Raw genomic sequence first — 26,759 nt, 5'->3', positions numbered from 1 at the left:
TCTGGCTCAGGAAATATTTTATTCTGTGTATTTTCATTAAAAAATAAACATAGGAACCAAACCCACAGAACACTTTTGAGTGATAGAAACGAACGCAGAGGGTCGGAGCGTCGGCTGAAAGTGCATCATCGCAGTCATGCTACACATCCCTGATCCCACCCTGTCCCCAAGCGGGAGTCAGCAGGAAGCTCAACAAGCAGCACTACACAGAGCCCAGGCACTGCGGGGGCCAAGCGGATGGTACGGGAGAGCTCCCAGAGACATGCTGAGAGCTCTGTGAGCAGCAGGGGAGGCTCTCACCTGGGGCTTGTGGGGCAGTTGAAGGGGGACAGTGGAGGGGGTGGGGAGCTAGGAGGCTGGGGAATGGACAGCTGAGGACGAAGGCAGGACAGGATCCTGGATTCCACTCGGAGCTGGCCCAGGAAGCAGAAGAATCCTAGCTGAAGGTCAACACAAGGAACCTGACCGGGAGGCTGCCGAGGGACCGACCCCAGCTGCTGAGCAGCGAGTTCTGCAGGGACAGCAGCAACTGTCCCTTACTTTCAGGGCTCTGCAGGATGACCTCTCCCCAGGGGTGGGAGCAAAGGCACTGCTGCATCCCCGCAAGGCTCCTGCTGCCACCAAGGGCAGAGCTCTGCAGCCAGGGCTGCCCAGCTTTGTGAGGGAGCTGTGAGGTGCTGAGCCTTGCTGAGCCCTGGAGCGGAGCAGGAATGCTGCAGACCTGCTGCTATGCCAGGCAATGAGCTTTGCCCCCTGCCCTCTGCCCCTGCAGCCTCAGGCTGTTGGGTCTCAGTAGTTGACAGCTTTCATCTGTGACTCCTTTGGGTGCAGAGCTGAGGGCCCTGCTGACGCAGCTCCAGGGCAGGACCCCTTGCCCTGCTCCCCGGTTTGGCTCTGCGCTGCGCCAGGAGCAGGGCACACATTCAGTATGTACAGCAGGGGCAGAAGCTGGCACAGAAGAGCAGTTGAGTTCACACGGCTGAGAGCCACCAGAGGAGCTGCGTGGAGCTGCAGAGCCCACCCAGCTCTATGTACACGTCCTTGGGAGCGTTCACCAGGCTGCCTGGCACTAAGGCCAGGGGCATCTGCTCTGCCAACAGGAACAGCAGAGAAGGCAGCTTCTGACCTGCTTCAACACCTTCCTCTGGCTGCACAGAGCTCCTGCTCCCAGCCGGCTGTGCAGGTGCCGCAGCTCTGCACATGCTCTAGTCAGAAGCAGCACAGAAAGCTGCTCTCCTGCTGCCACTTCCCACAGCATCCACAACTCGAGCACAGCCACTGCAACCTCCTGGGACTCTTCCTCCAGCCCAGACATTTCAGAAGCTTCTCTGTAAGCCCCCCTCCCCCTGGCTCACTTCTCCCGGAGGACACAGACCCCAGCGTCGCAGCGCTGCATGCCCAGGGAGGTCACCACTTCCCAGCTGTCGATGATGGGGTCGTAGCACTCGATGCTGCTCAGCAGGGAGTTGCCATCGTATCTGCAAGGACAGGAAGGTAGAGGTGAGGGACGCTGCTGAGGGCACTCAGGGCCCTTCCTGGGAGGCTGCACAGCAGGAAGGGCCTGAGGTGAACCCACTGCACCGAGCTCCCCTCTGCTGTCTGCTGCTGCTCCCCTGCCTGTCTGGGCTGGCACAGTGGCTGAGGGCTGCTTCCTCCCATACAGCTTCAAACACAGATGAGAGCAGAAAGCAGCTGGGGCAGGGCCGCAGGCTGGGTCACCTCATCTCCCTCCTGCTCTCGTGGTTTGAGGGGTTCCAGATTATCCCTACAAGAACTGAGGAGACCAAGATCTGTCCCAGGGGCTGAACTGCTGAGCCCCAGATACTGTCACTATGTTCTTCAGTCCTGCAGCAGCAGTTTGTTCTCTTCCTGCCTTGCAGCCCTCCAGAGGGATCCTTCTCTGGCTAAGTAATGAGGCAAGCAGTGCTCTGTAGGCAGCCAATCTGGCCTGCAGGGGCCTCATGGGAGACAATGGGGGTGGGAGAAGGTGAGCACTGGGGTTTGGGGGTTTTGGCTTGCTTGGGGGGAAGGTTTTGGGGGAGTTGTGTGTCTTGTGCCTTCAGGAGGTGCAGAGGGCTCCTGCACACATTTTCCAGCGCAACCTCTCTGCTGTCTCTTCTCCAGCTCAGTGAGCACCTCAGTGTTTGACTTCTTCCTTAGCCCAAGCACGATCACCTCAGCCTGTGGAGCCCTCCCAGCAGCACCTCCGACACCTGCAGCGAGCAGGCGCCAGGCGCTCACCCCGCGATGGCGTAGAGCCTGCCCCGCAGCACCGTGGCGCCCACGTAGCAGCGCGGGGTCGTCATGCTGGTCACGGTCGTCCAGGAGTCAGTGCGGATGTTGTAGGCCTCCACGGAGGACAGGTGGGCAGTGCCATCGAAGCCCCCCACCACGTAGATGTGGTCGTTCAGCAGCGCCACGCCAGCCCCTGTGAGGAGGGCAGATGGCAGGGTTAGGCCAGGAGCCATGCTCAGGGCTCGCTGCGGGGCACTGAGCCAGGCCAGATGCTCCTCAGGACATCTTCCTGTGCTTGCATCTGCCACAGGAGAGCTGCCACAGCCTCCTGGCTTCTGCTGCTGCCTGCCACCACCAACGCTGCTGAAGCTCCACCGAGGGGCCTGAGCACCACTGTGGCAACAGGAGGTGCCCACCCCGGTGGAAGTGCTCTGAGCAGTGTGGCACAGCTGGCTCTGCTGTGGGGCAGCTGCCTGCCACTGCCACCACTGTCTGCTGGTTCCGGCTCCCTGACCTCACCCAGCCCCTGACGCTGCTCCCTGGGAAGCTGGAGCAGAGATTGCTCTAACGTTGCTCCCCTGGGGGGCAGGGAAAGCAGCGCTGCTGTCCCAGACATGGCTCCATTCTCACCACCAGGCAGTTGGCCCAGCTGGGAGCTTGTGGCAGCAGCAATAAACCTTTGCCAGCCTCTGCCTGCTCCTCACCAGGTGAAGTGCCAAAGAGTGCAGCAGGCAGCAGTGCAGTGGTGGCCTCAGGTGCTCCTGCCAGCAGTTGCTGCTGTTGGGGGCTGTGTCTGGAGAGCAGAGGAGACCCTGTCAGGCTGCCTCCATCAGCAGGGAACTGCTGCACGGTGAACACCCTGAAGGGAACAGGCCTGCAGCTCTTGGGCACTGATCTGTTTCTTCTACAAGCTAACAAGAGACTTCCTAAGAGCCTTCACTAAAGTCAGAGGCTTTCTGAACCACTCAGTGCAACCTCACTTGCACTGTGAGCTCAGAGCTCTCAAGCAGCTGGCAGTGGCCAGGCTGCCCTGATGACCTGACAGCCTCAGTGAGGAAGACTTTGGCCACACCAAAGCCTCATCAGGAAAGTCTGGTCTAGACCAAAGTTTTTGAACCAGTCTACCTCCAGAACTGTCCTAAGAGACACAAGGAGAAGAACACAGGATTAGTGCTAGTCCTGGTCTTGGTCTGCACACAGACAGCTGTAGAGTGTCAAAGCCTCGCGGCAGCAGAAGTCCTGCAGTGTCCAAGGGGTCACAGAATGGCAGGAGTTGGAAGTGACCTCTGGAGATCATCCAGTCCAAACCCTCTGCCGAGGCAGGGTCAGACAGGTACACATCCAGGTCACCAGGACAGATGGACTAGAACTAAGGGCAGGTTGGAGGCTGTGAGTGCAGCTGGTACCTGAGCTGTCAGTGCCTGGGGGTGTTAGCAAGGCAGAATGGCAGCAAGAAAAGCCTGGGCCAGGGAATGTTCTTGGGCACAGCTCTGTTCCACACCTCAGTGCCCCAGGTCCTGAGGAAGGAACTTAGCTGGGCCATGAAGCTCACAGTGGTCCTGCTCACCTGCAGCACTGAGGAACCTGCCCTGAGGGCTGAGGCTCAGCAGCCTCCAAGTCTTGTGGAAAGTCAGCCTGGATCTGGGAAAAGCTTCTTCTAAGTGTGGGAAACTCCTGAGCCCCCTGCTTCTGTTCTGTCTCAGGCTGCCTCCTCTGGGGCAGAGCTGTCCCATCCTTCAGCTTCCTGGACAGCCATGGGCAGGTCCTGCAGGCTGCCTGACATAGGAACCCTCAGGGACTTTCTCCTGTGTTTGAAGGTGAGGTCTGCCTGGGTGTGGAAAGCAACCAACTTCCAAATCAAATCCTCCCTTGGCACCTGGGAAATGCTTTCCAGCCCACACTTCCCAGCACTTCCCAGGCCTGTCACAGCAGTGATGCTTAACATTTAAATGGTTTCCTATTTAAAGCTTTGGGGTTTGCTGCCACTGCAGGCAGAAGGGAGCTGAAATGCTTTGAGAACAGACCACCTTCAGCTGGCACTCAGCACTGCTGCTTGAGCAAGTTCACAGCAGCACAGAGGGAACAGGCAGTGCTGCCTGGGCTGGCTAAAGGACAGTTCTGGCAAGGACAAGAGCAAAAACAGCTTCAGAAGAGGCTCTGAGTGCAGCAGAACCACTCCAACGAGAGCCACAGAGCTGTGCAGAGCACCAAGCATGCAGCCCAGCCACAGCTGGCTGAGCAGGGCCACAGCTGCTGGGCAGCACAGCCAGGAAGGTCTGGGGCAGGTGGCCTGGAGTGCAGAGCACACAAGAGCTCCTTGGAGGAAGGAGAGCTGAGACAGGAAGGCAGTTCACAAGGAGGACCAAAGGTGTATTTTTCTCCTAGCTACTGCTCAGACAAATGGCAAGCAGCAGACTGGGGCTGGCAGGGCACAGGCAGTGGGTTCCATCAGCTAAGACTGCTGCAGTGTGACCCTGCTCTGGCAGTGCTGCTCTGCTCTCCTGCTGGCCCCAGAGATGAGCTGAGGAGAGGAGCAGCCTGCAGGAGCCTCTGCAGTGCCCTGTGCAGTGACCTAGCAGTGTCCCATTCTCCTGCCCTGTGGCCTGCCCCCATGCCAGGCACAGTTCCTAGGTACAGAAGTCACAGATTGCCTCTCCCTCCCTGTCACCCACATACACCTTAGCATGGGATGAGGACACCAGGCCCTTGGGGGGGTTCAGTCAGTATGTCCTAAAATCAGCCTTCTCAGAGCCAAAGCACCTGCAGGGTGAGGCTCCCTGCCCAGGGCAGAACAAGCCAGCAGTGGCTGCTTCCTCACACTGAGGGCTCTCACCTGAGCGCTTCGTGGCCATGGGGGTGACGTTTGTCCAGTGCCCAGTGTGGGGATCATATCTCTCCACAGAGTTCAGAATGTTCAGCCCATCATAGCCACCTGCAACAAGGCAGAGGAGCAAGCCAGGAGTTAGACTTCCAGGAAACAGCTGCAGAGAGCAGGCACAGGCCTGGCTCAGCCTCACCCCACAGCCAGCAGCACAGAGAGGATCTGTGCAGCTTGCAGAGCCACAGCAAGCTCTGCCCTGCACTGCCCAGGCCGTCCTCTCTCCAGACCAGCACGACCAGGCAGGCACTGCACTGCTGAGCAAGCTGATGCCCATGCTGGTGCTGTCCTGCCAAAGCAGGCCTGGCACTGGCCCGGGCTGTGTGCTGTGCCGATGCCAGGAGGCCACACCAAGAGCAGGCTGGCAGCTCAGCAGGTTGTGCTGAGAAACTTCCCTGTGCAGCTCCAGCAAAGCAGCAGTGTGCTGGCACCTGCCCTGGGAGGCAGCACAAGGAAGAGGAACTTGGGAGATGGAAGCAAACCCCTCAGAGCAGTGTCCAACACCTGTGACTCCCCAGGAAGAGGGCTGCAGATGTGGGTACAGTGCTGAGCTGTTTTCCTGGGCTCCAGAATGAGCTTACTGAAGCCTCCAGTGACTGCCCTGCGGCACCTTCACTGTGCTCACAGCTGGCCTGGGCCTGTGAAGGTGGAATGAGAGCTACAGGAAGGAGCTGGGACAGCTCAGGAGACACCTGTTGAGCACTGCAGCCAGGGTGGCTTTGTGTGGGGCAGATGCAGCCTGTGCCCTGCAGCTGCCTGCCTCACCTTTGGGCTGTTTCAGCCACTTCCCAGTCCCCACAGAGCTCAGCTCATCCCTCCTGCTTCAGCCATCCCTCCAACACTGGCTGATGTGCCCAGCCTGCTCCTGGCAGCTCCAGCCCGAGCCACGGCGGCAGCAGCAGTGCCAAGAGGAGCAGTGCCTGCTGGTTACGCTTCTGACCTGGACGGGACAGTTCAGTGCTGCCCGGGCAGAGTGCCCGGAGGTGCCAGGGGTACCCACCCAGGCAGTAGATGACTCCGTTGGCCACGACCAGCCCCGCGCCCTCCCGCGCCGTCTGCATGTCCCCCAGCATGCTCCACTGGTCGATGTTGGGGTCGTAGCGCTCCATGCTGGTGTGCCGCCGGCTGCCGTCGAACCCTCCGGAGACGTAGATCATGTCTGGGGGCACAGCCTGCGCTCAGCAGCCTGGCCCCGGGCAGGGGCCCGCCGCCAGCGAGCACCGGGGGAGCAAAGCCGCGGCTGGGGCTGCAGGGCCCGGGAAGCACCGCGGGTCGCGGCAGGGTGGCAGCCGAGGCGGAGCAGCCTCCTCCCGCCGGCTCTCCGCGGTCACCGCACACGGACCCCAGACCGGCCCCGGGCACGCAGCTGGCTCGGCTCTGCCTCCCGCCCGCAGGTGGCAGAACTGGCACACCCCAGGGCCACGTCAGCAGGTCAGCACCTGCCCGGGGTAGATGCTCACAAGGACGAAACACACTGGCAGCAAAAGGGCAGAACACTCAGTCTGGGTCACCAAGGCACAGGCTAAGTATGAGCCCGCAGTGCTCAGGAGGCCAAGGCAAACGATGGCATTCTGGCTGGCACCAGATATGCTGTGCCCAGCAAGCAGGAGCAGGGAGGTGATTGTCCTCCTGTGCTTGGCACTGCTGAGGCCACAGCTCCAGTGCTGTGCCCAGCTTTGGGCACCTCCACACAAGTGAGATGTGGAGGAGCTGGAGCCAGTGCAGAGGGCATGGGAGGTGAAGGGCCTGAAGAGCAAATCTTGTGAGCAGTGACTGAGGGGGCTGGGGCTGGTTAGAGGAAGAGGAGGCTGAGGGGAGACCTCACTGCTCTCTACAGCTCCCTGCAAGGAGGTTGTGGGGAGGTTGGTGCTGGTCTCTTCTCAAAGGTAACTGTGATGGAACAAGAGGGAAAGGCCTCAAGCAGGGCAGGTTTAGGCTGGACATGAGAGTGGTCTGATGTTGGCACAGGCTGCCCAGGGAGGTGGTGGAATCCCCATCCCCGGGGGGGGGTTTAAAGGTGGTTTGGACACAGTGCTTGGGAATTTGGCTCAGGGGTGAACTTTGCAGAGCAGGGTCAGTGGTTGGACTTGATCCCAGGAGGCTTTTCCAACCTGAATGTTTCTGTAACTCTGTGATCTGGGGCCGGGCCTGGGTCACCAAGGGACTGCTCTTATCTTGAAGACCTAACTCCTGCAGTGCCTCCACAGCAGCTGCACTCCTACCAAACTGCCTTCCCACCAGACCAGCAATCTGCCTGGGCAGCATTCAACTAGTGCCAGGGGTTAGGAAGATTTTCTGCCCAAGGCATTAGAGCAGTCACACTGGAGTCACTGCTATGCCAATGGCTGCAAAACCTCCTCTCATTTCCACCCCAACTCTCTTCTGTCCTGTTCATACCCATTTGTTGTTCCTCAGCTCTTCACTGCCCACCTCCTTCTCGTGCCAAGCTGTGTTCACACAGAACAGTCCTGTCCCCTCCTGGCGCTGCTCTGCCAGCATGAGCAAGCTGAAGTGTTCTGCTGTGCTCAGTGGAGTTGTTTTCTCCTTTCAAGTCTGCCCCAAGAACCCTTCTGTTACTGCTTGGAACTGAGTTTAGTTGCAGGCAGAACTTTCCAGAGTTTTCACAGTGCGGCAGGGGTGGACTCCTCAGAGCTCACTTCACAGTAAAGATAAATTCACCTCACTCAGTTTGGCTGAAGTAGTCACTGCTCTGGAACAAGCTACTGCCGCTCTCTCACTGCTCCACTTGGCTTCAGGCTGTGCTTTCCTCCCCCTGACCTTGCAGCTTCTCCACGTTGGGTTCCACAGGACACAGTGGTGGGTGGGAAGGCAGCTCGAGTGGCTGTGTAGGCCAGGAGGGGGCAAAGGAGCTGACCCAAGGGCACATGTGGGTGCAAACCTACCTTGTGCCTGTCGCCTTTGACCTTCCTGCATTTAGTTTCTTTCTATAAACCCAATTCTGGTTTTGCTTCCAAGTGCAGGGAAATTGCTCTTCGAGGGGCAGGTTCCCAGGAAAGGTCATTGGGGGGATCCAATCCAACCCCTAAAGCCTTCTCTGCAGGTGCTCACCTCAGCCTCTCCCCAGCGCTGGACGCTCGCTGCTGTACGCAGCCACACGGCGCAGTCCCCACCCCAGAGCCTCTCCCCCGCGCTGCAGGGATGCAGAGGAGGCAGAGCTCCCCTCGGGATGTGAGTGGGAGTCTTCCATTTCTAGATCCCACCGCTGAGCAGGCAGAACCTCAGGCTCGCCTCCTCCCCAGAGCCATCCCACTCTGCAGAGAGCAGCTGAGGGCACCTCGGGACGTGGCTGCGTCACGGCGGCGAGCAGGACCTACCTCCCAGGGTGGTGGCTCCGGCCAGGCCTCGACGCACGTTCATGGGCGCCACGGAGTACCAGATGCCGTCCTCGTCGGAGGTGTAGTCCAGGCACTCCACCGAGCTGAGCCGCGAGCGCCCGTCGTAGCCGCCGATGACGTAGATGCGGTCGTGCAGCGACACCGTGGCCACGTAGCGCCGCTTGCGCGTGATGCTCTGCGGCAGGGGCGAGGGCAGCTCAAGGCACCCGCAGGTGGAGATCAACCGTGGCTCCCCCAGCCCCTTCCGCTGCTCTGGCCCCGCCGGCAGAGAGCAAACAGCGCCGTGGGCTGGAGGAGCCACGGCCCAACCATCGCCTCTGCCTCCCTGAGCCTCTGCCCTGCCCTCTACCACCACTGCCTCTGCCTCCCTGAGCCTCTGCCCTGCCCTCTCCTACCAGTGCCTCTGCCTCCCTGAGCCTCTGCCCTGCCCTTTCCTACCACTGCCTCTGCCTCCCTGAGCCTCTGCCCTGCCCTCTCCTACCATTGCCTCTGCCCTGCCCTCTCCTACCACTGCCTCTGCCTCCCTGAGCCTCTGCCCTGCCCTCTCCTACCAGTGCCTCTGCCTCCCTGAGCTTCTGCCCTGCCCTCTCCTACCACTGCCTCTGCCTCCCTGAGCCTCTGCCCTGCCCTCTCCTACCACCGCCTCTGCCTCCCTGAGCTTCTGCCCTGCCCTCTCCTACCACTGCCTCTGCCTCCCTGAGCTTCTGCCCTGCCCTCTCCTACCACTGCCTCTGCCTCCCTGAGCCTCTGCCCTGCCCTCTCCTCCTGGCCTGCTCTCTGCATGCAGCAGTCGGCCCTTGTGCTGCTCCTGCACCCCGCAGGTCTGTGAGCCTCTCACTGGCTCCCTGTAGGGACTGCTAAGGGGAAAACGATTTAGCATATTCCATGAAGGCTCCAGAGGAGGAGAGGCTTTAGGGGCAGCAGGTGCTGCTGGGCCCTGTGCTCAGTGCTGCTCAGGAAGAGGCTCTCCACCAGCCACACTGACAAAGGGGATTTTAAATTTGGGTAGGCACAGTCCTCAGGGCAGGAATTCAGGAATTCTGTCTCTAGGATGCTGAGAAACAGTGGAAGCAGAATCCCACTGCTCCTACTGACAGCACTAACCTCAGAGCTTAGCAGCCCCTCGGGAGGCAGATCACAGCTCTCCCTCCCACCACAAAGCTGTGGGGCCCTGTAGGCTCAAGAACATGACAAGCACCTCACACACAGCTCCCTGAGCAGATCTGCACATGGCAGGCAGCTCCAGCTCTCACCACTCAAACCTCAGCCACACAGGAGGAATTCTGCCAGAAATTCCAAGCAGAAGGCAAAGGGAAACACCACAGAGCTGCTGCCACAGGCTCAGTGCTTGACCACAGCCTGGCCAGCCCAGTGGTGGGCCACAATGGGTCCTCACCGGCAAGAAGCTCCACTCCTGAGTCTTGGGGTCGTATTTCTCCACAACGTCGATAGGTGACTGCTGGCTGCCAAAGCCACCGATCACCAGCAGGACTTCGTTGGCTCCTGGAACAGAGAGGGACAGCAAAGCCTCATCAGCCCCTTCACAGCCAAAGGGTCAGCACAAGGGAGTCACCTGAGCCCTCCTCGGTGCACAAGCTGCTTCTGCTCTGGAGCAGGCACCAAACCTGGACTTGGGCTTCTCAGTCCTCTGTGGGGAAGGAGAGAGAGAGGAACCCTTGCAGGGTGCCTGGCAGCAGGGCAAGCCCAGGTGCTAGGAGCTGGCTGCTGCAGGGCTGCCCCTCCCAGCATTACAGGCACCCAGGGCAGACAGGCTGGCTAGGCCAGGGGTGGAGCTGGCTCCCTTTGATCTTTGGCACTCCCCTCGTGATTTTCCCCAATCCTCTCACCCCCATGGAAGCTGCAGGGGCTGGCTGCTGCCCTGCAGCCTCCTCACAAAACCAGGCCTTCTGCACCTGCCTGCATCCAGACCAGAAGGCATCTTTGGTCACCTCTTCACTGACAAACCACTCAGGCTGACTGAAGCCTGAAACACCAATAGAATACTTTCCCAGGAGTTGCCCCTTGTGTATGTGATTTCAGAGCTGCTTTCCTGGTTTTCCTGAGCTGGTCTCTGATTTCTCCCTCTCTCCTCTGTAGCTGTTAAGCAACACCTGTGACCTGCAGAGCTCCCACTCCCCTTGCAAAGACTGCCTTGAAGGCTGCATTCTACCAGCCCCAGCAGCAGCAGAGGAGCACCTCCTGAGCCCCCTGGGCCCTTTCTGTAACAGGGAGTTTTACTCCAGTTCAGTCCTCTCCAGCTTTTCACCACAGAATGAACTGAACACCGAGCACCAAAGATTTAACAAGAGCCTGCCTGGCACAGAGCAAAGCAGAGGAAGAAGAATAATGTTAAGGGAAAAAACACAGCTGCAAAGGATTCACAAAATGCTCCAGCAACAGTTTGGAAAGACTCCCACCCGGCAGAGCAGCTGGGAGCACAACCACTTCAGTCCATCCCACCCATAGTTAATAAACAGCCTGGTCACAGTTGGTCACTGTGAGCACTGCTGAGAGCAGGTGGCACTGAATCAGCTCAAAAAGGTAGGGCTGAAGCCAGAAGATAAACCTCAGCAGTAAGGTGCAGAGCTTTAACCTGCACAATGCAGCACTACAGCAGTTTGGTGATGTGAAGCCTTTGAACTAGGAGCAGACTGAAATGTGTCTGAGCTGAGCTGCAGGAAAGGATCCTGCAGGAAGGGATCCTGCAGGAAGGATGCAGAGGCTTTTCCTGAGGGCGTCTAGACAGGGCAAGAGGGAATGGTTTGGAGCTGAGGCAGAGCAGGGTTAGAGTGGAGCTGAGGAAGAAGTTCTTCATTGTGAGGGTGGTGAGACTGGAACAGGCTGCTCAGGGAGACTCTGGATACCTCCTCCCTGGAGGTACTCCAGGCCAGGCTGGATAAGGTCTTGAGCAACTTGGGCTAGTTTAGAGGTGTCTCTGTCCACGGCAGGGGGTTGGGGTAGATGCTCTCTGAGGTCCCTTCCAACTGAGCCACACAATGATTCTTGAAACCCAGGTAGGATGTTCCCACAGAGGGGAGAGTTTGTGGCCAGGACTACGCTGCAGGTCAGATGAGATCAGAAGACCTCTCCCTGCAGGCCAGCAATGGTTGTCATTGTCTCTCTGACAAACCTGATCTGCCCTCCTCCTCCAGTGGTTAAGCTGCTTCCTAAACCAGCGTGGGCAGGAAATGTTCGGAAGGGTTTGTCACAGTCCCTCTCCACAGCACCAGCACTGCAGAGCACACAGAGAGGTTTGCTTGCAGAAGAGCAGGCAGTGCTGGCACTGTTGGCAGTGCCCTGTGAGTGTGCCTGGGGTAAATGTGTGGCAGAGTCCTGAGAGCGAGTCTGAAGCAGGGAATGGGCACAGCCACAAGAAAGCCAAGATCCCTAAGCCAAGCACTTCCTCAGCAATCCAAGGACTGCACTTGGCAGTGGTTACTAAAACAGAGGAAGAAATCAGCATTTGTTTGCCTTAACAAGATTAGGGAGGACAGAAAAGTTCCTCTGACAGCAGAGGACCTCTCCACCTGCCTCCTTGTGCCTCCCCCTCTGAGACTCCCTGCTGAAAACCTCACAGCTCTTCCTGCTCCTGACACTGACACCTGCCTTTAGGCAGGAGGAAACTTCCCACACAGGCAGCTGCATGCTGAGAAAACACAGCTGGAGGCACCTGCAACTCTGAGGACTGGGGCCATGGTTACAGCAGAGGCCTGGGATGAGGCAACCAAGTGGTCTGCACACTGGCAGTAAGCAGTCGTGCTCCGAGGAAAGAGCCACCCTGGCCTTGGCTCCAGTCCCCTCTGCAGCACAGGCACTGGGCTGACAAGTTACTGCTGCGAGGCACTTCAGCACAGTGACAAGGCACTGGATGTGGTGCACAACACAACACCTGCCAGGGCCCCAGACCTTCTCAGTGCCCTGTCCTTTGCTGCTCACCCAGACGTGCTCTTGTCCTGGGGCCTTGCATCTGACTGCGCAGCTCAGGCCGAAGGTGGAACTTCTTAGCTTCATCCACGAGGTCTCTGCACTGCAGACTGCATCGTATGAAGGGCTGAGGGGAAAGAGGAGTCACTGCTACAGGCCAGCTGCTGGGAGACCCCTCAGAAGCACTGCCCTGAAGGCAGCCCTCAGCAGTTGAGACAGCACAGGAGTGAGCTGTGTGCAGGCTGTGGGCAGCAGTGGTGCACACACTGCACATGAGGGAATGCAGAGTGCTGCTGGGAGGAGCTGGCTCAGATCTCAAACCAAATCTGGCACTGCAGCTTCCACTGTAACTCCTCTGGAAAGCTAAGGCAAAGCCAGTGCTGTTACACCTGAGCCAGCAGAAGCATGTGTGAGAAGGGGGACTGGCAGTGAAGCTGCACCTGCAGTCAGCCTGGCTGGAGCTGCCCCACACCAACAGCTCTGAGCACACAGCTGCCATCAGAGAAGAAATGAGGAGCACAGCACAAGCTGGACAGCTTGCCATGCTGCTGGGCCAGCTCATTTCAACTCCACCATCACCTAGAAAGGTTGGCCCAGATGATCCTTGGGGTCCCTTCCAACCTGGCACTCTGGGGCTTGCACCTAAAAGAACATCTGGGGAGCCAATTCCTCCCTAGGATTGCACAGCAGCAGCCCTAAGCCTAGAGGAGACCTGCTGGTGCTGGTGATCTACAGGCAGAGAGCCTCAGTAGGAAATCTAATGGATGGCACCAGAGAGGTGCTGCACAGCTCAGAGATGGCAACCAACTGCTCTGGACAGGGCATGCTGCCAGCTGCCAAGCTGTGACTGCTGGCACAGCATCTCCTGCTGAGTATCACCTACCAGGAGGGGCTGAGGTAGGTGATACTCCTGGAGCAGAGGAGGCTGAGGGCAGAGCTCAGGGCTCTCTGCAGCTCACTGCAGGGAGGTGGCAGTGAGGAGGGAGCAGCCTCTGCTTCTTGGGGGCAATGGACAGGAGCAGAGGGAATGGATCCAAGCTCCCCGAAGGGAGGCTCAGGATGGAGCTCAGGAAATGTTTCTGCCCTGGAAAGGTTCTCAAAGCTTGGCACAGGCTGCCCAGGGCAGTGCTGCAGTGCCCATCCCTGGGGGTGTTCCAGCAGCTGTGGAGCTGGAGCTTAGGGCCATGGTGTGGTGCTGAGCCTGCAGTGCTGGGCGGAGGCTTGAGCTGGACGAGCTTGGAGGCCTCTCCCAGCCGGAGCCATTCTGTGATCCTGTGTATGGCTGTGAGCACTGCAGCTGAGCAGGGACAGCTCCACAGCCTAAGCACCAGCAAGCCCCAGCAGAGGAGGCAGCCTGCAGCAGAGTGCAGGCAGGGCAGGGGGCAAGGGCAGGGTCAGGAGCAGGGGTCAGGATAAGGGGTAGGGGGCAGGAGCAGGGGCAGGGGAAGGGGCAGGAGCAGGAGGCAGGAGCAGGAGGCAGGGTCAGAAGCAGGGGTCAGGATAAGGGGCAGGGGGCAGAAGCAGGGTCAGGGTCAGAAGCAGGGGTCAGGATAAGGGGCAGGGGTCAGGAGCAGGGAGCAGGGGCAGGGAGCAGGGGCAGGGGTCAGAAGCAGGGTCAGGAGCAGGGGGCAGAAGCAGGAGCAGGGGGCAGGGGCAGGGGGCAGGAGCAGGGGGCAGGAGCAGGGGCAGGGGGCAGGAGCAGGGGCAGGGGGCAGGAGCAGGAGTCAGGAGCAGGGGCAGGGGGCAGGGGGCAGGGGCAGGAGCAGGGGGCAGGGGCAGGGGGCAGGAGCAGGAGCAGGGGCAGGGTCAGGAGCAGGGGCAGGGTCAGGAGCAGGGGCAGGGTCAGGAGCAGGGGGCAGGGGGCAGGAGCAGGGGGCAGGAGCAGGGGCAGGAGCAGGGGGCAGGAGCAGGGGGCAGGAGCAGGGGGCAGGAGCAGGGGGCAGGAGCAGGGGGCAGGGGCAGGGGTACCTCGGTGTCGATGACGTCGGTGATGTAGCGCGGCGTCAGCAGCGGCATGCGCACGTACTGCAGCAGCTCCGGCAGCGACGCCTCCCGCTCCTTCTTGGAGTGCTTCACCCAGTTGATCACCGCCTCGAACACAGGCTCCTCCGAGTCCACCTGCGAGCAGAGGCAAGGCTGAGCAGGCTGCGGGGGCTCAGCGCTGCCGCGGAAGGAGCGCGCCCAGGCTGCTGCCGCTGCTTCGCAGGCAGCAAGAGGGCAGAGCGCCCCGGCGAGCCCTGCGCCGAGCACCCACCGGCCGCAGCGACAGGCGCTCGCAGGCTCTCGCGTTTCCTTCAGGGTTTGTTTTGTCCTTACAGCTGAGCCCAACCACCGGCAGCAGGAGTCTCAGCTTTGCGGCAGGCAGCAGAGCCAGAGGCTGCTGAGAGAGCACAGCCACGGGCAGGCACCCGCGGGGCAGCTCCCCAGCAGAGCAGGAGCGCCGCGGGCATGATCAGAACCAGGCTTCTTTCCTTCTCGTGGAGCAGTGTCTCCTTACCCCTCTGCAGCCCTGTGCTCAGGCACTGCCCCCTCCACACCCGAGCCAGCCCAGGCACATGTAAGGGTTTTTATTTCAACACTCATTAAAGAAACTATAAAGAAGTGGGGGTCAGAGTGGGCACCCCGGGGACACATTCCTGCTGTTCACCTTCTGCTCCACCTAGCTCAGTCCTCTCTCCACTCAGGACTTGCAGAGGTGACACTAAGCCACTTAAGCTTGATACTCGCAGAGAACCTCAGGTCCCTGGAAACCTGAGATTACCAAATGGTGAAAAGCTCTGGGATGTATCCTTCAGGCTTGGTTTGCTTTCTGCACATCATCAGCTCTGCTGAAGGGAAAGCAAAGCAGGCAGGGATTTGTTACCATGAGCTCCGTTAGCTGCTACTAAAGATGAAGATAACAGGAGCTGGAGCCTCACCACCCAGACGTGCCTGGCCCACTTTGAAGTTCAACTGGAAGCTGTCTGTTGCAGGCTGTTCTGAAGCAGGAGCCACAGAGGTTAACGATGTAAGGCAACTCTTCCAGCCATTGATTTATCTGTGTGTAATTGGAAGTGGCCTCTTTCTATCTGAGCTGGAGGGGAAGGGCAGCCAGAGCTCACAAAAAGAGGGCAGACGACTTGATTGATTCCAACCTCCCCCCACCTCCTCCTCCAATGCAATAATCTCCTTTCACTGCCTCCAAACTGCCTCTCCTCTGATACACTGCAAGCTTTTGCTGGTCTGCTTTGCTTGCTGACCAGCACTAAGCACAGCCTCACAGTGAGGCCCTGCCATGATACCCCCTGAGCAGCCAGGGGCTTTCCCAGGGCACCTCACCCCAGCACTGCACAGCCACAGCTGCATTGGCTCCCTCAAGGTGCTCCAAGGAACCCACAGCTCTGTGTGTCTGCGAGCCCTGGGCCAGTCCTTCCACAGTGAATTCCACCCTGCCTGCTTAGCTTGCTGGGGTCACCCTCAAGCTCCTCCTGATTGCCTCCTCTGTCAGTACTCAGCACAACCCAAACGAGCTCAGACCCTCCCAGCATTAAACCTGTGGCCTCTCAAACACCAAAGCCATGCAACCTTTCTGCACTGCTCGCCTTGGCCTGCACCAGGGCCCTTCACTGCTGTCCTGCCTGCTCATTGCCAAGAGCAGCTTGGCACAAGGCCACTTTCAAGGCACACATCAGGAACTCTCCCCTGGCTGCCCCTGTGTTGGCTTTCCAGGAATTCCAGCAGGTGTCACTTACTCTGGTTTGCTCCTGCCAACTCTGCACAGGGACTGCTGCAATCTCCCCTTTTAGAACTGAAGCAAACATCAACTCCTGACAAACCTCACCTCCAGGAAAAGTCAAGTCCCCTGCCCACTGCCAGGGAATGTTCATCTTATTCACAGGAATAAAGTACTCCACAACTTCCAAGCAAACAGCAAATCCTCCAGAAAGCAGCCTTCAGGGAGCTACATCTGCACAAGACTCCCTGCAGAGGCAGAGTGACCTGCACCAGCAGGCATCCTGCTGCTTCTCACAGCAGAGGACACCAAATGCCTGGCACGACAAACGCGTTCCTGCTGCTGCTCAGCAGCAGGCAAAGGCCTAGAAACAGAACTTCAAGTCCTGGGGGCATTTCTGAAAAGCAGGCATTGAGCCAGCCTGGCTGAGTGGCCTCTGAGAGCCCCTCCAGGGAAAGGAGGGCACCAGGTAGGACCTTTGCAGAGGGAACTCACTGTAATGGCCTCGCAACAAAGGCTGCTGCCACACCAAACTCTGCCCCAGGAGCTGCACATCACTGATCAATTCTGGATTACATGGCCAGAAAGATTAAGAGGAAGCTTCTTGGGAATGGAATTTCAAAGCAGGAACCGTGTGAGAGGCCTGGGCTGGTTTCAATGCTTTGCACAGTATGGTACTTTTCAGGTTTTACCTGAATTTCATCACACTTGATGAGCTTTTCAACCTCTTCTTGATTTAAGAGGATAAACTCTTCATGCTGAACCACCTCTGGAAAGTGTTTCTGGCTGAAGACCTCTGCAGCTTGCATTAGATCCACACAATTGTGTGTCTCAGCAAAATCTCGAATGCCCAAACAATTGGATGGATCCAGCTGGCTTTCTAGAAACTCACAGCAAGCTTGTTTCACACCTAGGGAAGATTGGAGTGGTGAATGAGCACTGCATGAGCACTGCACGAGCACTGCTCTGCCGAGGGCGTCAGCAGAGAAAGGTCACAGCAAGCATCAAACCCCAACCCAGCAGGCAGCTGCAGAGCACTACAGGAACAGGCATGCAAACAGCGCTGGGAGCATGGGCACACGAAGCAGCAGCCAGGTCTGGGCTGTTCTACTTGATCTACTCGAGAGAGCCCGGGGGGGGCTGCAGGGATGCTGCAGGGACTGCAGCATTGCCTGAGGAGAGGCTGAGAGCCCTGGGGCAGGTCAGTCTGCAGAGGAGAAGGCTGAGAGGAGATCTGAGCAATGTCCATGAATATCTGGGGGCTGAGGGTCAGGAAGGAAGGGGCAGGGACAGCCTCTGCTCACCTGTGCCCTGGCACAAGACAAGAGGCAATGGATGGAAACTGCAGCACAGGAAGTTCCACCTCAACATAAAGAAGAACTTCTTGACTGAAAGGGTCCCAGAGCCCTGGAGCAGGCTGCCCAGAGAGGTTGTGGAGTCTTCTCTGGAGCATTTCCAGCCCTGTCTGGATGTCTGCCTGGGTGACCTGTGCTGGATTCTCTGCTCCTGCTCTAGCAGGGGGCTTGGACTGGAAGATCAGCAGAGGTCACTTCCAACCCCTAACAGCCTCTGGTCCTGTCAACTCTGGAACTAGGAAAAGACTCCAATGTGAGCTGCACTTCACAGGTCATGAACAAAACCTGCAGCTGCTTAAGCTCTGAGTTCTCTCTGATGTTGCCTGAGATTTGGGATCATTGCCTGGGATAGCACCAGAGGTGCTCATGGAACGACATGAACCTGCTTGTCAACAGTCCAGACAGGGCACATCCAGTGGCAACTCCCCACGGGCTGGCAGTGCCCTCCTGCAGCCCAGCAGGCAGCTGTGTACTGCACTGCAGCCAGAGCAGTGTGGGCAGCAGGGCAAGTGAGGGGATTCTGCCTCTTGGCTCTGCTCAGACCTCACCTAAAATCCTGCCTCCAGCTCTGCTGTCCCCAACAGAAGGACACAGAGCTGTGAAGGGAGGCCAGAGGAAACCACAAAGATGCTCCCAGGGCTGGAGCAGCTCTGCTGTGAGCACAGGCTGAGGGAGCTGGGGGTGTGCAGCCTGGAGAGGAGACTCCAGGGGTATCTTGGAGCTGCCTGCCAACAGCTGAAAGGATCCTGCAGGAAGGCTGCAGAGAGACTTTTGCTGAGGGTGTCTGAGCCAGGCCAAGGGGAATAGTTTGGAGCTGAGGCAGAGCAAGGTTAGAGTGGAGCTGAGGAAGAGGTTCTGCAGTAGGAAGGTGGGGAGACTGCCCAAGGAGATTTTGGATTCCTCCTCCCTGGGCATGTTCAAGGCCAGGCTGAGTGAGGCCCTGAGCATCCCAGCTGAGTTGAGAGGTGTCCCTGCCCATGGCAGGAGGTGGGAGTAGATATCTTTGAGGTCCCTTCCAACCTGAGCCATTCTAACATTCCATGCTCCAGGATTTCCTTGCTCTTAGAGGTTGACTGAGCTGTAACATTTCTGTGCTCCACAGCCCACAGCTCCTCTCGGGAATCCTCAGGCAGAAATAGAGTAGCTCACAGCAGGGACCACTGTCCTGGTTTATCATCTGTTTTCTCCACTCAGGTCAGTTCCCATAGACATGAGAGCACAGCACACCACAGGAGGCTGCCACCAGTGCTCAGAGGCCACCCCTCCCACAGCGTGCCGAGGGTCAAAGCAGGCAGCAGCACTGCTGCCCTTGGTGCTGATGCTTGGCATTACCTTTCAGCTGGAGCAGACAGGCTGCGGGGAGCAGCTCCTGGACGTTCTCCACTGTCACATGGACAGTTTCTGTATACACAAAGTCCAGCAGGATCTCCATGGTGGAGGCTGTCAGGCCCTGGATGTCCACATAAGGTTTATCTTTCTCTGAGAGCTGTGAATGAGAAGAGACAAAGGTTCAGCCTGCAGCACAGCGATCGAACAGCAACAGCTCAGCAGCGTCAGGCTGTGACCTGGCAGAGGCCTCACAGAGCCACAGAAGGTTAAGGGCTGGAAAGGAGCTCTGGAGGTCACCCAGCCCAAGCTCCTGACAGAGCAGGAGCACTCAGGAACACATCCAGGAGAGTCTCCTTCTAGGGAGACTTTCAAGGCCTGTCTGGATGTGCTCCTCTGTGTCCTGCTCCGGCAGGGGCTGGACTCTGCAATCCCCTGGGGTCCCTCCCAACCCCTGACATCCTGTGAGCTGTGAAAGGCTCCAGGGCAGGAGACTCCACAGCCTCTCTGGGCAGCCTGCTCCAGGCTCCAGCACCCTCACACTCACAAAGGTTCCCCTCCTCTTCCCCTGCCACCTCCTCTGCTCCACCTTGCCCCCAGTGCCCCTTCTGCTGCCCTTGCCCACCCCTGGGCAGAGCCTGCCTGCGTCCTGCCCACACTGCCCTGCACAGCTTGAGCACAGCACTGAGGGCAGCCCTCAGGCTGCTCTGCTGCCAGCTGCCAGCCCCAGCTGCCTCAGCCTGGCCCCACAGGAGATGCTCACTGCCTGCAGCAGCCTGGGGGCTCTGGGCTGGGCTCTCTCCAGCACTTCCCTGAGCTCCTTCTTGGCCTGAGTGGCCCAGGACTGGACACAATATTCCAGATGTGGCCTCAGCAGGGCAGAGCAGAGGGGCAGAAGAACTCCTCTGATCTGCTCACCACAGCCCTTCCAAGCCACCCCAGGATGCCCTTGGCCTTCTTGGCCACCAGAGCACACTGCTGGCTCATGGGCACCCTTCTGGCCACCAGCACCCAGCTGCCTTTCCCCTACACTGCTCCCCAACAGCTTAGTCCCCAACCTGTCCTGTCCATGGGGTTGTTCTTCCCCAGATGTAGGACTCAGCTCTTGTCCTTGTTGGGTTCCATTCTAAGCCTCCTCCCTATGCAGCAGCTGCAGGCTTCACTGGAAGTGTCCAGGAGCTTCCTGCTGTGCCATCCTGCAGCCCTCACCTCAGCACTCTGCTCTGAAAGCAGACCAAAGCAAAACCTTTCCCAACTGCTCAGCTCCTGAGCCATGCTGCAAGCTCATGCTGAAGGGTTCTAAACAGCCACGGCCCAGGAGGTTCAGAGGCAGGCTGGGATGGAGGCTTGGCTCTCACACCTGGGAGCCAACTGATTGCACATGCAGCACTGGCACTTCCACCAGCCTGCCCTAGTGCCCTGGCCACTCTGCCTCCTCTAATATCCAGCTTTTGGGAATGGTTATTGTTTTCCAGGCAGTGCTACCCTCTCAGCACTCAGCAACAGCCATTCCCCAAATGCACATCTCTGTAGGCATAAACCTGAGCCAGGTCAGATCAGCTTGGTGGCTCAGGGTGCCCATCACACAGCTGTGGCACAGCACCTGATGGCTCATGAGCAGTGCACTCACTGACCACACTCTGCACAGAGCTGCAAGCTCATCAGCTTGAGTGGACCTCAACTGAAGGTCTCCAGCAGCACACCCAAACCCAGCCTTTTCTCCTAGCACTTCTGAAGCAGTCAGTGTCAGTGAAAGCATGGCTCAGAGCAGCACTTCTCTTGCCAGGAACGAGCCTGAAGCTGGTTACAGATTGAGCAGGGACTCAGTGACCAGAAAGCATGACCAAAACATCATCACTTGCCCTAAAACCTGCCACAGCTGGGCAAAAAGAAGGTGGTAATGCAAAAGTAGATCAAATAAGAGCAGTCAAGGCTGTTCCTGCAGAGGCATTCCATGACAGCAGCAGAAGGGCAGAAATGTGTCTGCTGAGGCTGAGCCATTTGTGACACAGACAGAGGCACTGCACAGCAGAGAGGAGAAACAGGATCACAGAATAGCTCTGGTTAGAAGAGGCCTCCAGGCTCATCCAGGCCAAGCCTCCACCCAGCACTGCAGGCTCAGCACCAAACCATGGCCCTAAGCTCCACAGCTGCTGGAACACCCCCAGGGATGGGCACTGCAGCACTGCCCTGGGCAGCCTGTGCCAAGCTTTGAGGGCAGAAATATTTCCTGAGCTCCAGCCTGAGCCTCCCCAGGGGCAGCTTGGAGCCATTCCCTCTGCTGCTGTCCCTTGCCCCCATGGAGCAGAAGCTGCTTGCTGCAATCTCCCTGCAGGCAGCTGCAGAGAGCACTGAGCTCTGCCCTCAGCCTCCTCTGCTCCACCTGCACACCCCCAGCTCCCTCAGCCCCTCCTCACCCCCAGCTGCTCCAGGCCCTTCTCCAGCCCCACTGCCCTGCTCTGGACAGCCTGCAGCCCCTCAGTGTCCTTCCTGCAGTGAGGGGCCCAGAGCTGAGCACAGCACTGAGGGGTGGCTGCACAGACACAGGAGGAAATGGTGACACAGGCAGTAATTAGAGGGAGGAGGCCTCAGGTCTGTTGAGAGTGAATAAACTTTATGGCATCCAGAGTCACAAAGCAACAGCAAATGACCTCACCTGCACTGCTCTCTGACAGGCACTTGGAAGCTGAGCTGAGGTCCTAGCTTGGGCTAGACAGAACACTCCCAAAAGAAGACTAAGCTGTTTGGTCCAACACATAAAGGATGTCAGCAGAGGTCAGAACTGAGCAGCCAGGAGGCTGACATGCTCCCAACAAGCAAATGCAGACAGAAACCACAGCTATGTAGAAGGAAAGGGGTAAGAGGTTACAAACATCTATTGACAGGAGATCGGAAGGGCACCAGACCCCCTGGGAAGCAGGAGCTGGAAGCTGTAGACCTCTGCTCCCCACAGATCAGCCTGCAGCTGGGAAAGAAGCTCCTGTTCCCATGACCAAAACTCAATCATCAGCCAAAACACAACCACATGGACAGCACTAAGGTGTAGAGACAACCACCTCCTGCTTCCCTCGTACTCCTCCTTGCCTGTTACTTGCCTCACAGTTCACTCATGCTAAGGTTGCTTGGAGGAAGAAAGAATTTCAGCTCTTTCACCAATGTATGATGCAGAAGAACTTTGGATCCCAGCATCATACCTTAGGGAAAGATCTGAGAGCTGTTTTTGCACAGTCCATCTGGGCTCTGAGCAGCAGCTCCAGACAGCAGAGGCAGTGCTGGAGCAGTGCACTTGGTGCTGTGCTGCTGGGACAGAGTCCCTCTTCTGTCACCGAATCCACAGGGACTGAGCAGTGAGAATCAGCATGACCCCAACACAGCACAGCAGCTTCCCCTCTGCAGGTGCCGGTGCACAGGACATGTCTGCACTCCTGCCCTGCCAGTTCCAGGTGTTCAACCCCAGAGCTCTGCCAGGCAGCAGGAAGTGAAGCAGGAAGGGGTTGATGCTGCCTCACACAAACACTTCTCACAAGCATGTGGCAGCACAGAACCTGACAGCAGCAGAAGCATCCAGGAAACCAACTCCCAGAATGAAGCAGAGTCACTTGGAGGCAGCAGGAGTTCCACCCCAGGAAGTCCAAACTGCTGAGAGCCTTAAAGCAGCAGCTGCAGGTCACACTCTGCTGTGCCACAGTGTTGCTGTCTCCCATTCCATAACTCAGCTGATGCAGTCAGTGGGAATGGATCTAAGATCTGGAGCCCACTTCTTGGTTTTGCCTTCTTGGCTGTTGTGCCAGAGCCCTCCATTGTTTCCTCGCCTAGAGGGGGCAGGAAATGCTGTCCTGATGCTGCATGTGTGTGCTCACTGCACCCTGGGAGCTGCTCACAGCACACAGGAGATGACCACATAAGAACCTGGAAAAAGAAGCTGTTAAAAACCCTTCAGCTTCTAGAATCCAGCTGCAAGTCACTGCTGACCAATTTCTTCCTGAGGTGGAGCCATGGAGCAGCTCCCGACACATCCCAGGTTGTGCTGCCTTGCCCAAATGAAGACAGAAATGGCAGCAGTCAGGAGCCAGGGCAGCATTTGCTAGAGCTGCTCACCAGCTGCCCCACGAAGCACTCTGCAGGCACCGCTGATGGCTGCTGTGGTTCTCCCATGCTGCTGAGCACAGGGGCAGAGGAAAGTGCTGTCACAGCCAGGGCTGATCAGTGGCTTCTCCTCAGTTTGGAAATGGGAAGAAATTAAGTAAGATTGAGAACTTTTAAAAGTAAATGTGAGGGCCAGAAGTGAAAGGAGGAGAGGGCCAGGCCTGGCAAATGCAGGCCTTTATGGTGACAAACTGCTGGCAGCCTCAGTGCCACAGTGGCCATGCACAGACACAACACCAGGAACCACAGCAGGCATAACCCAAGGGGGTCAGCTCTGAGCTAAGCCTTCTGCAGACAGCCAGGCAGTCCCCCACACCTGGAGGTGAGGGATGAAACCCAAGGCAAGCCCTCTCAGAGCCTTTTAGCCCCACTGTGCAGCACAGCATTTTGAACTCCCCCAAGTTACAGCCATGGCCAAAGCGCTCTGTGCCCAGCAGAGCTCGGAGGGCAGCCAGAGCCTGTCCCATGCCATCCCCAGCCCCCTTGTCACTGGCACCCAGAGGAAGCAGCTGCACCCTGAGGCTCACCAGGCTGCCATTTCCTGGAAAGAAGGCATTGCACAAACACTCAGTGACCATGGGAGCCACCTGGCAGGTTTGCTATTTGGGGCACAAGGAATGTGGAAGAAAACCAAACAGAGCAGAGCAGGTGTGAGGGGTCAGAGAATCACCCAGGTTGGAAACCACCTCCAAACCTGAGCCAGTCCAACCCCCTGCACTCAGCAGGGACATCCTCAACTTGATCAGGTCACCCAGGGCCTCGTTGAGCCTCATCTTGAATATCTGCAGGGATGGGGCCTCAACCACCTCCCTGGGCAACCTGCTCCAGTGCTCAACCACCCACACTGCTAAACTTGTTCCTCACATCCAGTCTCACTCTGCTCTGCTCTACTTTGCAGCCACTGCACTCGTCCTGTCCCTGCAGGCCTTTAGAAACAGTCCCTCTGCAGCCTGCCTGTAGCCCCTTCAGGCACTGGAAGGTTGCTACTTGGTCTGCCTGGAGCCTTCTCTTCTCCAGGCTGGACAATCCCAGCTGCCTCAGCCTGTCCTCACAGCAGATCAACCTCCCCACTGCACACACTTATGTCTGCAGGAAGTCAGATGTACAAATGAAGGCCACTACAATGTCCAATCAAGAATGTAAAGAAGGAAGGAGAGATGATCTCAGCTTAGGTCCAAAGTGGATCCTCAGCCTTTGGTAGTGGCCACAAAGGGAACCCTGCAGCACACAGACCTCAGCAGAACGAGGTCCAAAAGAACTGACAGGAACCTTGAGGCCATCACAGATCAGCAGAGAGAGACTGCTCTAGTGCTGAGCACTTCCAAGCTGTTGGTAACCAGACAGCTCCAACCTCCAGGGACTGAAGTTGGCTTCTCTGATTTTCCTTTAAATTACATTTGCTGGATGCAGAAAGCAGAAGCCTGACAAATGTTCAACTTTGCTGCAGACAGGGGCAGGAAAGATGCTGGTGTGTGGACAGCCACACATGGCTGTTCTTGGCTGCTCTGCACAGCACTGCAGAAACTGAAGCACCTGCAGAGAGGTAAGCTCCAGACAGAAAGCTGTGCCAGCAGTGGCCCTGTCTGGACAAAAGAGAGAAGGAAATGATTCTCTCCTCAAGGACTGCTGGGCCAGCAGGGAGCAACTTGGGAACCTCGAGCTGCTTGGTCATTTTTCTCCTTGCTAAGGGAGGAGTTGCCAGGGTAGAATCATAGAATCGACCAGGTTGGAAGAGAGCTCCAAGCTCATCCAGTCCAACCTAGCACCCAGCCCTAGCCAGTCAACCAGACCATAGCACTAAGTGCCTCAGCCAGGCTTTTCCTGAAGACCACCACCTCCCTGGGCAGCCCATTCCAATGTCAATCACTCTCTCTGTGAAGAACTTCTCCTAACATCCAGCCTAGACCTCCCCTGGCACAACTTGAGACTGTGTCCCCTTGTTCTATTGCTGGTTGCCTGGGAGAAGAGGCCAACCCCACCTGGCTACAGCCTCCCTGCAGGTAGTTGTAGACAACAATGAGGTCACCTCTGAGCCTCCTCTTCTCCAGGCTAAATACCCCCAGCTCCCTCAGCCTCCCCTCATAGGGTTTGTGCTCCAGGCCCCTCACCAGCTTTGTTGCCCTTCTCTGGACACCTTCCAGCACCTCAACATCTCTCTTGAATTGAGGGGCCCAGAACTGGACACAGCACTGAAGGTGTGGCCTGAGCAGTGCTGGTAAGGAAAGCACCTCCTGGGAGATGGAGCCACAAAGGCTGATTCAAACTTGGAGGAGACAAAGCCAGGCAAAGCATCTCCAATTCACAGTGCGCAGGAGCAGCAGCTGCAGCGCAGAGCTCAGTGACTCAGAAACACAGCAGGCAGGCAGCACACCAAAGGTCCTCCCGAGGACCTCAGCCCCTCACCCAGTGCTGCAGGGCATCCTCCACGACAGCAGCACAGCCAGGGCACAACCGAGGCCAAGGGCAGCAGCCAAATGCCCTCTGCTCGGTCTGCACGGGCTGCCCAGTTCACCTCCCGGCCTCAGCACACAGCATGGCTCACAGACCTGCACCAGGCCTGGCATCCTCAGCCAGAAAGATGCCCAGATCCATGAAGACCACAAACCACCACCACAAAACCCAGCAAAAGGATCCTCCTGGTCTGCAAGCTCAGTCTGTGGTGCACAGAGTGGTCACACACCAGACAGCAGCCCCAAACTGCAGCCTCCAACTCCCACCACGCTACGATAAAAAGTCTCTGGGGTCACCAGGAAGAGACCCAGAATCACCGCAGGGGCTCCAGGGCTACCAGGAGACGATCCGGGGCCACGAGATCCTGGCCCATTGCGAGTGGCTGCAGGGAAACCCAGAGCCACCATGGAGAGATCCGCAGGGCTCCAGGCTCACCACCGCGGGCCCCCTGGGCCGCCACAGGGTGCTGCGGCCCCGTCGCCTGCCCCCGCGGCGCTGCTCCCGGGGCGCACCGACCTCGCTGGTGAACATGGCGCAGAAGTAGTCGCTGCAGGCGGCCAGGACGATGCGGTGCGCGGGGAAGTCCTTGTGCTCCACGCGCAGGGTGACGTCGCACAGAGTGCTGCTCTTCCGCAGCGCGTTCATGGCGTTCAGGATGGACTTGGCGTGCGAGTTGGTCATGATGTCCTTGGGGGGGGCCATGGCGCCCGGCACCTGCGGGCACAGCCAGCACGGCCACATGTCCCGCCCGCCGCCCGCCGCCAGGGGGCGCCCGCCCGCCGCGCCCGCGCCGCCCCTCCCTCCCGCTCCCCTTCCCTGCCCCGCCCGGGCCGCCGCCGCCCCCTCCCCGCACCGGCGACCGCGGCCCACGGGCCCCCTGCGGCCACGGCTCTCCCGCGCCGCCCTCTCCCCGCCGACACGCGGCCGCCCGCACTCACCGCCGCGGGAGCGGCCCCGGCCCGCACTCACCGCCGCGGGAGCGGCCCCGGCCCGCACTCCTCTCCTCCCCCGCCCTCCCCTCTCCCCGCGCGGCGCACTCTGATGGCGTCATCGCGCCGCGGCGCCGCCTGCCCCGCCCTGCCACCTCGCCGTTGCCAGGCAACGACCTCCTGCCCCCGCCCGGCCCGGCCCGGGCCCCGCGGGCCGCCCCCGCCGCGCCCTGCTGCGCCGCCCCCGCTGCGGGCCGGGAGTGCTGCGCCGCCCCCGCTGCGGGCCGGGGGTGCGGTGCCGCGCCCTAGCGCGGCCGAGCGCTCCCGCGTAGCAGCGGAGGAAGCCGTGCCGAGCTGGCCGCTGCACGGCGGCGGGCGCGGCCGGGGCTTGCTCGGTCTGGGGAGGTTCGAGACAGACGTTAAAGTGGCTTTGTCTCGGTGCGGGCG

General features: G+C 58.8%; 1 protein-coding gene across 3 annotated transcripts; it reads right to left on the bottom strand.

The window, feature by feature from the left end:
- Window positions 1–26,401, bottom strand: KLHL12 (kelch like family member 12). Of its 3 annotated transcripts, XM_064173539.1 has the most exons (12): window positions 26,322–26,401; window positions 25,900–26,097; window positions 18,793–18,946; window positions 16,798–17,015; window positions 14,362–14,511; window positions 12,406–12,520; window positions 9,866–9,972; window positions 8,449–8,644; window positions 6,114–6,272; window positions 5,069–5,167; window positions 2,242–2,428; window positions 1–1,478 (listed from the first exon to the last, which is right to left on the bottom strand). In XM_064173539.1, exons 2-12 carry the CDS (start codon window positions 26,083–26,085, stop codon window positions 1,352–1,354), a joined length of 1,698 nt encoding a protein of 565 aa, XP_064029609.1. In that variant the 5' UTR covers window positions 26,086–26,097; window positions 26,322–26,401; the 3' UTR covers window positions 1–1,351. The 3 variants fall into 3 exon arrangements, with proteins under 3 accessions (XP_064029609.1, XP_064029608.1, XP_064029610.1); XM_064173538.1 differs by lacking the exon at window positions 26,322–26,401 and having other exon boundaries at window positions 25,900–26,136; XM_064173540.1 differs by lacking the exons at window positions 25,900–26,097; window positions 26,322–26,401 and adding an exon at window positions 21,443–21,625.
- Window positions 26,402–26,759: the final 358 nt, after the last annotated feature.

The sequence above is a fragment of the Pogoniulus pusillus genome, chromosome 39 (genome assembly GCF_015220805.1).
Source record: "Pogoniulus pusillus isolate bPogPus1 chromosome 39, bPogPus1.pri, whole genome shotgun sequence".
Taxonomy (NCBI): Eukaryota; Metazoa; Chordata; class Aves; order Piciformes; family Lybiidae; genus Pogoniulus; species Pogoniulus pusillus.
This window is presented reverse-complemented; position numbering and strand designations above follow the sequence as displayed.